Here is an 11245-nt window from a genome sequence, read left to right on the forward strand (position 1 = left end):
AAAAGTGTCCCAGTCTGCTATTGGATGAGATGGTCTCACTGCGCTGAATCTGCTGCTCTACCACTGGCTGTATGTGAAGGCACAGAGGTCAATCGTGGCACTTTCTAGTGTGCGCTTGTTTTGACTGGCCCGCTCCAGAGCAGAGGGGTGCAAACTCAGTATGAATTCAGAACACAAGCCATGTTTGAAGATTAGGTAAACCCACATGGGAAGAGCTCTACAAAAACCTACATAATCTACAGTGAAGGTTGCAACAGAGGAGATACTAACAGTTCTTTGTGCTTGGCTTCAGCCAGGATCTGATCGTTGGGTTTCAGAGAGTACCTGCAAATAATCAGAGAAGAAAAAAAAGAAGACTTACTTTCAAATAAAACAGAAATAACAAGCATGTGGACGCCATTTATGTGAGCCGGGATTTTAAGTGCAGTAGGAAAGCTTCCAAATGTGCTGTTCACACATTTTCCCTGTGAAAGTGTGATTTGTTTTCCTCTTGCTCAAATAATCTCAGCCCAACTAAAGCTAAATAAGGTATGGTTTCCTTAACGGGAGGTCACACAACGGTAGGCTGGGGATTAAAGTGCAGTTGTAGTTGTGCTTTTTTGTAAGTGGGACTGAATTAGAGCTACAGTCGGCTGGTTTAGCTCTAATCCAGGAGTTTATGCAAGGGGTTAATGAGTGGACGCTGAGCTGCCCTTTGTCCCGTCTGTCTTGGTCAACTCACAGAGAACATGGCTACTCTGAGCAGATCTCAGCTGATGGCTCCCACTACTACAGAGAATATTTAAATGTGTCATGTCAATACAATCCCTGGATTTCTACATCATAGGTAATAATCACAACTTCTACAGGATCTTTGAAGTCCTGAGTTTTTGGTGATGTAAATACACGTGATGATCAAACAGGGTGCGGTTTCTTTTCAGGATACATTAAAGCAATGCATCTGCTGAACATACAGCTCTGCTGACGCTGATTATTAGACAGCTCTGCCGCTTCCTGTGCTCTGCTTCCCTTTATCGTCTTCATCTTGCTCCTGATCAAATTACATCAGGGAATCTCTTTCTCCTCCAGCCTGTCACTGATGTGACCTCGCTGATACCAAATGTCTCCCTTTCAATTGATCTTATGTGACTTGCAAAAAGTAAAAAATAAAATCACAGTTCGTTACTCTTTCTCCTTTATAACATCGGGGTTAAAATAAGCAGCAAAGCAGTATTATTTTGGAAGTAAACACCTTCTACCAAGTATGTGTTTACATATATATGCACTATTTTATTACCACTCATTACTGGACCAATCAAAAGGGCAGGATTACAAGCACTCGTGATTCTAATTCTCATACTTACTTGTCTAAGAAATCTTTGTCCACAACGGCACAAATGTCCAGCAAGGGGTTTCCCATCCCAAAGAGTGAATTAGTGCTGAAACATAAAGACAAACAGATTTGAGCTACATCTCTTAATTTTAATACGACAGCGTTCACGAGTCATCTGTACATTAAATCGTTTCAGTCCCGTCGATTTGTCTTCACTTTAATAAGGTGCTCTTAACAGTTGAGCTGCAGTGGAAATCCATTACTCCTTTGCTCTGGTTGAGCAATCTGTCAAATGCTCAGGTATTTCAGAAACATGCAGAAAGCCAAATTGCACTGACTTAAAAATTTATGATTGCTCACTCCAGTTAGCGTGCCATTTTATTTCTATTCAAAAAAAGATCCGTTTCCACCTGACTTTAATTATGTGACTTAAGGCACAGCACGAATCAAAGAGACATAAATAGGAAACATGCATGACTCATCAGAAGGCACTACAAAACCCAGTCAGTCATGCATGTAACTTTGTTATGGCGTCACAACGTGGCAACATCAGGACAGCAGTACACTCAGTGTGCGTGTGCTTCTGCTGCTTGTGTAGTCTGTTCTTTTTCTGGGTCAAGCAACCGAAAGTAGAGCTTGAATATCACAACTAAACATGCTGACAAAAAACCAAAACAAATAACAGAATTTCAGAGCACCACAGGAACCGCTACTCTGTGTCAACATGTTGGGCACATCGGTTGCCAAATCCAGCCAGCGAGTTAGTCCACAGTTGTTTCACCTGTAAGCAAAAACTGAACTGTGCGTGCATTATAATCCACATGCTGCCACCACGTGCCCTTAGATCTCAGTCTTGGTGTCATTTTCACAGGTGCCCTTCATATGAACAATTTTTTTCTTTGTCAATGCTTTTGGGAACCCCCCCTCCCCCAGATGGAGCAAGTCTTTGAACACAGCTCTTCAGAGATGCCACCTCCACATGAACACGTGGAACCATACTTGCCCATAAAGGTTCTCTGTCTACTCTCGCCCAAGGCAAAGATTTACAGTTAATACGAAAGAACAGCTTTTTCAAAAAAGCAAAGAGCAGGGAGACGCCAAGACCTGACGGTGACTTACGCTACACAGATGGGTTTCTGTCTCGGAAAACCATCCAGTCGATATTTGCTGCATCGTATCTACTGTCTCCTACAGCACATATATAATTTCCAATGTGTAGTCAGATGATTACTAGGCATGTGCAGACAATTACACTAAACCATGCCTGCCTTTAGATCAGCTCCCCTAACGTAAGCTTGCTCTTACCTTGCAGCAGACATATTGTTCCTCTTTGTGTGCACACAGATAAACCTGTTGGGCGACCTAAAACCGGTTGAAGAGGGAGCTAGAGCATTAAAAAAAACTTGACAATTTCACCTCAGTGTGCAGGAAGATCGATTTACCCCTGCAAACACAGCTCCTCCCACTCGGAGCTGGCCGATTGGAGGCAAGGGCCACGGCTGTGTGTGTCTCTGTGGTGATTGGCTTGTCTTGCTGACTCTAGGCTCAGTTCACTCACTCATTTGAAGCCAAATTACACCGTGAGAAGCGTGCTGCTGATTGGGCTGCTGGAGTGCCGCAGATGAGGTGAATGTAGTAATCAGCAGCAGCCATCAGATTTCTTCAGAGGGGGTGGTGATGGTGGAAGCACTACAGCATTGCAATGAACGCCATGTGACTTGTTTCGCAATTGAGTGTTTTGGGAGCTGGTAAGGGATGGTTCTTGTAAGCTTTCTCTGCAGCTGTGCAGAGTCCCACACCAAGTCCCAACATTGCTTTCTGGTGGTGCTCATGCTCGACCACAACCTAAAACCTGCCACAGCTAGATGGGCTTGCTTCACCGCAGAGGTGCCCAAACCCAGCAGGCTTTATGAGCCAACAGTTAGCTAAAGCCCTGCTTATCAAAAAGCAAAAATATCAAAGGACTTTGCACCCGCTGCTTTACGCTACGATCTCGCCCCCATTGAACTGCTTCAGAGGTCTCGAAAACATCCAAAATCAATGCCTAAACTCGCAATTTTGTGCACGTGCATGTGTCTCTCTCTCTCACTCACACACACACACACACAGGCTAACAGTGTCAACCTTTTAAGGTTTGATAGCACATATATTAGCATTTAACTTGGAAGCGTGGGAGGAGGGTCGTGTCTCCTCGCTGTTATTAGGGATATTTTTTTAGTCTTCGGTCACCTTATTTTGACGGCATTCTCTTTGGGCGGAGGCTCGGGCTTCTCCTCCTCTGAGAGTTTGGGTTTCTTTGCTTTGGGTTCGTCTGAAGCCATGTTGACTGGGTAAAGCACGTTGCGATCACCTTAGCCGGCACGAAAAAGCGGTCATGCTATGAGCAATGGGGCTGTCGTTGTTTCTCCGGGGAATGGCTCGCAGGCAATAGTTCCATCCCGCCTTTGCAGAGCTAGACCAATCAGAAGCCTGAAATATGACGCCGTGCAGAGTTAACGTGAAGCGACGGCAAGGTAAGGAGCAACTTTAGTCACCTCTCATTTCTTTTTATATATATATATATTTTTTTTAGGAAAATGGGAAATAAGTGCGGCAGCAGTTAGTAGTTTTAATGAATCATTCTCGAAAAAAAACAAACATTCTCGTTTGGTTTTTGGCTGGGTTTTGTCCCACACTGCTTCAATAATTTTGAGTTTCGGGGTCTGGGGAGGCCAATCCATGACTGACAGTGCTCCATCATGGTTTTTATACTCAGGTATGTGTGTTTGGATCATTGCTAAAAAAAATGAAAATGCTTTCCAGGTGTTAGTGCATGGTGGATCAAAACATGATGGTATTTTTCTGCATTAATGATATCAATGATTTTAACAAGCTCCCCAACAGTCTAAGGAGCTTGGAAAGAAAAGTGTCTGGACTTCTTTAAGTTGCTTGAAGACGTTTCACCTCTCATCCGAGAAGAGTCTTCAGTTCTAAGGTCAAATGGCCGAGAATCCCAGATTTAAACCCAGTGGGAGTATCCCCCCAAAGACGGGCAAAAGGACCTTCTGATGATCCTCTACCTAATCACATGTGCCAATACTCCCACTGGGTTTAAATCTGGGACTCTCTTCAGTCCACTTCTGGTGTAATTTGGCATACCTCATTTCGCTCTGCCACCTTTCCCATGAGAATATTTGTGATGAGCCTTTAGTGAAATATATTTGGAGATGGATTAACTAAAGTGTCAGGTTTTTGCTGCATTTTTTTTCTTTCAATTGCATTTTTATAACTTCCAGATAATGTTCATCTGCTGTAGATAATTTCTTTTAGGCCTGGCACTTCTTTTTTTTGCAGAGTTTCTTTAGATCTTTTAAAGACACATAGAACACAATGCAGTGACTCCCTGTAATGAAAAAGACCCAAAACATGACGAAACAAAAAACTTTTTTTTTTCCCAGCACAAGATGTCTTATGAAACTTTTACCGCATCTATCTAGCCATCTGTCTATCTTAGGAGTATCATACATGCTAAGAGAAGACTGGGATACATTAAAAGCTAGTCTAAATAACTTTCTTTAAAAGGTTCTAACAGTGAATAAAAAATATAACAGCTTAATTTTAGGTTATAGGGTATACTGTCTGTCTTTGCCGAGGAATGGTCGGGAAGCTTAAAGGAAACGCTGACCGAAATCCTGCAAGACTCTACTGAGGGAAACAAAACCCCAGATCCACAACACGGCGCCGGGCTATAGCTGTCCGTAAATATAGCCTGATGAAAAAGCCGGAAACTTTGTTATCAAAGTGCGGCTCGAGTTAACGCCGAGGTTGCTTTGGTATTTAAGCCACCCAGGATATTGTTTTTAATAATATGTAGGCTTTGACCTTCTGATTTGTTTTCTTGTTGTACCGGCTTCGTTGCGTTTACGTGTTGGTAGATCTGCAGGCGTCTCCTGAGCTGCTCGGGGAGTTGTGCAGCAATTTTTGGTTCAAAAGTTGTGTTTTTGTTTTTTTCTTGTCTTATCTTTTTTTTTTTTTTTTTTTAAATTGAGCAATTGCAAAATGCAAACTCGCAAAGAGGATAACACAGGTAATAATACAAATAAGGATTTGGAACAGTACAAAACATACAGCATTAAGGGAATATTAAAGAGAAACACTTTTTTTTTTTAAATGCCACACCAAAAACGTTGTGTGATAGTTCATAGAGGAAAAAAAAGGATGTTCTAGGGTTTCGTTTTTGTCAGTACAAACACTGATCCACCTCAAAGCCAAATCTCTCTCTCTCTTTTTAAGAAATTCTGCCTCAGGATAAATTCTATATAAAGAATTTGCGACAGACTGGCGACCTGTCCAGGGTGTACCCCGCCTCTCGCCCTATGACAGCTGGGATAGGCTCCAGCACCCCCCCGCGACCCCGAAAAGGGTAAGCGGATGGATGGATTTTAAAGCGTGTTTCTTTAACTTTAGGTAGAATAGGCCATTTCATACATTTCGAGTAAACTTTATCAAATTTATTTGAAGTAACTAAACTAGAACCATTCCACGTAACCATTCTATCATAGCTATGGAATAATTTGCCTTTGATGAAATTACTAATAAATTAGGGTGACCATATTTTGATTTCCAAAAAAGAGGACACTTGGCTCAGTCGTGAAGAACTTTCTTAAAGAAACACATTTAAACGATGCCTTCTCCGTGGGGTTAATGAATTGTGAAATAAAATGTCATTTACAAGTCAACAAGTGCAAAAAAATAATAACCTAAAAGCCTCTGGAATTAAATAATGGCACAGAAATAATGCCTCATCTGCATAAGAAAAATTACCAGTACTGGGTCAGTACGAGGGAAATAATTTTGCAGTTCGTCTGAAAAGATGGACTTGCGCTTTGGGATCTTTTAAACATCATTAGGTGCGTTGCTGCGCGCTGTCTGTCCAGTCTGTGAGCGGAGAACACCCTATTGTTCCATAAGGTTGAATTATGAGGAGAGAAGTTATAGGTAAATATCATTTTCCAGTAATGCAAAATCTGTTTGTGAAAGTGATAACTTGATTGGGTTTTTAACCTCAAAATCACATTACAAAATAAAGTCTAAACCTCCTATTTTATTAAACAAGGATCTTGGTATGTGAAACCAAATGGAGTCAGGCTGTGAGAGACAAGATTTTAACCATTTAATTCTAAGGGTGCCAACCATGGATTCAAATTCTGGGGCTTTGATACCAACTGTATTGTATTCCTGAGATATTTTAATGTAGTGGGTTTTACTCTTCCACAAAAATTGGAAAATAACTGTGTTGGCATTATTAATGTTTTTAGAGGAGATATATAGAGAGTGACAAGGATAGATCAATTTGGAGATACCTTCAGCTTTGGATAGGATGTTTCTACCATAATAGTGAGGTCTCTGTGATTTCTTCATATCCATGATACGGTTAGAAATATTAGTGTCTTCTCTTCTAATGAGGCATTTAGATATTGTCAGCCCTAAATATTTGACTTCAGATTCAACTCTAATTGAAGCAATTGAAGACTCCAACCTTGTATGAATCGGGAGTTCACAGTTTTTGATATTAAGAGATAAACCAGAAGCTTTAGAGAAGATTGAGACAATACTTAAAGTTTGATTTATCTTTCAAAAAGCTAATGTATCATCTGCAAACTGACTTATTTTAAAATCTTTATTAAAAATTGATATTCCTTGTATGTTGTTCGAATTTTTGATTAATAGTGTTAACAATTAAGTTGCCAATATAAAAAGCTTTGGGCATCCTTGTCGGATTCCTCGTTGCACTGAAGCGCCTAACAATTCATCTTGGTGTCTCCAAGAAAGCCAAACTTGCCAGGTTTTTTTCAGCAGTGCTAAAAGCTTAAAAGAAGCCATTCAGCTGCTGCTTTAAACGCAGTAGTGATGACTAAATTGTCAGCTTGATTTTTTTTTTTTATTATTATTATTTTTTTAAATCTTAAAGCAATCTAGTCTGGCCTCAGAATTAACATCTGATGTATATTTTATTTAAAAACTATGTAATTAGAATTTAACTTATATTCTTCATCTTGTCTCCTCATATTATCTTTACCATCACACCCCACAGGCCGCGGCAGATGGCCGTCCCTTCCTGAGCCTGGTTCTGCCGGAGGTTTCTCCCTGTTAAAGGGAGTTTTTCCTCCCCACTGTCGCCTAGTGCTTGCTCATAAGGGATTATTAATTTATCAGGGTTTTCTTGCTGCTACTGTAGGATCTTTATCTTACAGTATAAAACAACTTGAGGAGAAAGTTTGATGCTATATTAAAAATCTTAAATTCAACTGAATCTTAAAAATGTAATATAGCATCACATCACCATAAAATCAACGGCTGAAAAATAAAACAAAATAAAAATAAAGACCTAAATTAAAAACAGTTTGTGATTTGTCTTGTGCTTTCAAAATATATTGTCAGATATGAAAAGTGCTGCATTTATATGCTCTGGTCATCAGTACTGGTATTTTAATGTATGCAAAAACAGGGAACATACACTGATGGGTAAGTACCACAGATGAAATAATTAATGAAATAGTGAAGTTTATAAATGAAATAAACAACTATTTAATTAATTATTAATTTATTTCATAATACAAACATGTAAAAAGCAGTTCTCTGTACTTTGTAGCTTTTTTGTTCATCATTTTCAGCATGGAGAGGTTGGAGGCTCTCCACCCTGATGAAGAAAAGTTTTTGATGGAAAAAAGCGTTTGTTTTTCTCTTAACTTAGGTGGATTGGGGAGGAGCCCCAGCTTGGGGTTCGCACCATGACTCAGAGAGTGTCATTTCACCCACACTGGCTGGTGTGTTAAGACACACCTGACTGTATCAGAGATCCTCTCTCTGACAACATCGTCTCGCTGAGGTGGATCATCTAACTTTCATTCTGACTTTCCTTTTTTGGATAAAACGAACACAAATAAGACAAATTAAAGCCTTCCAGTGAGACAGCCTTCCAGTGGCAGCCTCCAACTACTCCCATCCTCACTGCCCTGCATTGTTACAAAGGCACCAGTGTATTTAAGAATAACCTTTTTATTAAGCTTTAACACATTTTTACACACACACGGTCCCTGTCCAAAGGCAGGTCCAAGAGTTTGTTGTTTTTCTTCAGCACTGCATTTTTGTCTGCTATGGCCCTTTTCTGCTTAATCTTCCTTGGCTTGTTTTTTCTATTTTTGAAGTACAACCTTAAATTTGCCTTTTCTTCTTAAACAACTTTAAGTTTTTTCTCGACAGTAAAGAAATGTGTCGGCCTCGAGTACATATTCTGTTATTCTTTTTTTCATAATTTATCTTCTATTCTCTTTCTTCACAAGTGTCAAACTCTAGGCCTTGAGGGATGGTGTCCTGCAGGTTTTAGATGTGCCCTTCATCCAACACAGCTGATTTAAATATCTAAATTACCTCCTCAACATTTCTTAAAGTTCTCCAGAGGCCTGTTAATAAACTAATCATTTGATTCGGTTTTATGTTGACCCGGGGTGATATCTAAAACCTGCAGGACACCGGCCCTCGAAGCCTGGAGTTCGACAACCCTGCCTTAGTTGCTCTTGGGCCATGAGTTCGTGTTTTATTCAATCATCTTTTTGCTTCAGTTCTATAAAGTTTTGTTTTTTGTTTTTCATCTATTGCCTGGCTTAGTTTGTGCTCCAGGGCCTATTTCTTGTTTCAGTTACCTATTTTCAACTTGAAGGGGAGTCAGGAGTTCCACATGTTTATTTTTCTGCTCCCGTATCATTCTATCAATCTCAAATTTGTTCTCAAGATCTTTGCATTTTTTTTTCTAGAACCAACTATGACCAGTGTTGGGCAAGTTACTTTGAAAAAGTAATTAAAGTTACTAGTTACTTCTTCAAAAAAGTAACTTGCGTTACTTAAAATAAAATAAAAAAGTTTAACCCTCTGGGCTCCACGGTATAATTGGCCATTTTTCTCTACTTTTGATTTTCCCTCTACATTTCACCTTTAAAAACGATTTACTTCGCCTTGTTTGGTATCATTCTTTTAAGCACAACCTCACGTGTCTGAATTTAGTTATGTTTTCATTTAGACATACTGTATTAACAACTTATAAGTGCGGCAGCAGTTAGTAGTCTTAATGAATCATTCTCCAGGATTTTTGAAGGACATTCAAATCTCTTGTTTGGTTGTTGGCTGGCTTTTGTCCCACACTGCTTCAATAATTTTGAGTTTCGGGGTCTGGGGAGGCCAATCCATGACTGACAGTGCTCCAAGGAGTCCAACAAATAAAAACATATGTTCAAGACGAGATTATTGGCTTGTCTCTCAAATAATAACAACTTATGTTACTAAATGTGAAACCCAATCAACCCCACTTACTGATCACTGTCTAATAAGTCTCTTGTTATCCTTATGTAGACAACAAAGGGCTGAAAGCATATGGAAATTTAATAATAGTTTATTGCAGAACAAAGACTTCTGTACACAAGTTAAAAAAATAAAATTAGAAATTGATGACATGATGATGTCTAATGTTGGCAAATGGAAATGGTTCAAATACAGTGTTAAACAACTAGCTATAGAATCTGGGAAAAAGTATCTGCTCGTTGCATACTTAAACAGAAAAATCAAATTGAACAAATACATTTGCAATGTGGTAAGCCTGATATAACTGCAGAAGAGTCAGAAAGCTTACAATCTTTACAAACACAACTAGACGATGTGTACCTGGAAAAAGCTAAGCGAGCATATGTGAGATCTAAAGCCAAGTGGATTGAACATGGGGGGAAATCATCGTAATTTTATAACCTAGAGAAACATAGACAAAGAAAAAAAAAAAACTAAATTGAGTAAGGATGGCACTATATGATAGAGAAAATGTGTTCATTTCTTAAGTAAAGAAATGAACACATTTTATAATAATTTGTATAAGCAAAAAATTCAAAAAGAGAATGCAGATATCTTCTTTGATAAATTGATTAAATTATTTGATTAAATATTTTTATTTAATTAAATAAAGACCTCAAAATTAGAGAGTCAAAAAACCTGAAAGACAAAATCGATGCTATGTCCAAAACACTAAATCATTGGTTAACGAGACACATTGCAATTTTTGGACGCAATTTATTATCAGAATCAGAGGGTGTTTCAAAGATGATTTACCCAGCTTATTCATTATACATTACCCCGCATAGTATTAAAAAGATTAACTCAGTAATCAATCAGTTCTTTTGGCGTTATAAAACACATTACATTAAAAAAAAAATCACAACTGGTCAAAGAATACACCAAAGGAGGTATAAGGACCATTGATTTTCAATCAGTGGTTGGAGTATTTAAAATAAATTGGTTAAAAGTATTTATATTAAAGCCTGACTCCATATGGTTTCATATCCCCAAAAATATTTTCAAAAAGGTGGGAGGGTTGGCTTTTCTCCTGAAATGTGATCTTAATATATCGAAGTTGCCGGTCAAACTGTCAGAATACCATAAGCAGGTCTTGTCTTATTGGAAGATGGGTTTTTCCCATAACTTCACGCCCCATGGCTCCACCTTGTGGAATAACAGGACCATTACAATTAATAGGAAGTCATTATTCATTAAGGAGTGGTATGAAAAATAGATAATTTTTATAACAGATTTACTTGATGAGAAGGGGCAGTTTCTCGAATTAGGTGTTTTTAAAGTCAAGTTTAACATTCAGTGTTCCCTTAGAGAATATAACAGAGTTTGCAATGCGATCCTTCTACCTGTGCTGAATTTGATGCAAAATCATTTCCATTACTCTAAAGGACAAATAAGTTTACCTTCTTTACAGTTAAATCAGATTCCTTTAATCAATAAAAAGTGTGGTAATAAAACCATAAATAAAATGTTTAAAAATATATTATTTCACGATTTTAACAAAAACACAAAATTAAAAGGGCGTAATTTCAAAATAACAAACAAATAGGCCATTTCAAAAAA

General features: G+C 38.6%; 2 protein-coding genes across 6 annotated transcripts in view; one reads left to right on the forward strand and one right to left on the reverse strand.

Moving 5' to 3' along the window:
- The window catches only part of adka (adenosine kinase a), an 11585-nt gene extending 7766 nt beyond the window's left edge, over window positions 1-3819 (reverse strand). The window contains exons 1-4 of one of the 5 annotated variants that reach the window (XM_013911872.1): window positions 2755-2816; window positions 2618-2674; window positions 1344-1418; window positions 271-324 (exon numbers count right to left, since the gene is read on the reverse strand). In XM_013911872.1, the coding sequence (XP_013767326.1) occupies window positions 271-324; window positions 1344-1418; window positions 2618-2631 (143 nt within the window). In that variant the 5' untranslated portion in view covers window positions 2632-2674; window positions 2755-2816. Of the gene's footprint in view, window positions 1-270; window positions 325-1343; window positions 1419-2617; window positions 2708-2728; window positions 2841-3541 lie in introns of those variants that run through there. The other 4 variants (XM_005737181.1, XM_005737184.2, XM_005737185.2 and 1 more) reach the window with 4 other exon arrangements.
- ap3m1 (adaptor related protein complex 3 subunit mu 1) overlaps window positions 3809-11245 on the forward strand; it is a 14040-nt gene continuing 6603 nt past the window's right edge. The window contains exon 1 of the mRNA XM_005737180.1: window positions 3809-3825. The gene's annotated coding sequence lies outside the window, so the exon portion shown is untranslated. The remainder of the gene's footprint in view (window positions 3826-11245) is intronic.

The sequence above is a fragment of the Pundamilia nyererei genome, unplaced genomic scaffold (assembly GCF_000239375.1).
Source record: "Pundamilia nyererei isolate P.nyererei 1_Seehausen unplaced genomic scaffold, PunNye1.0 scaffold00073, whole genome shotgun sequence".
Classification (NCBI taxonomy): Eukaryota; Metazoa; Chordata; class Actinopteri; order Cichliformes; family Cichlidae; genus Pundamilia; species Pundamilia nyererei.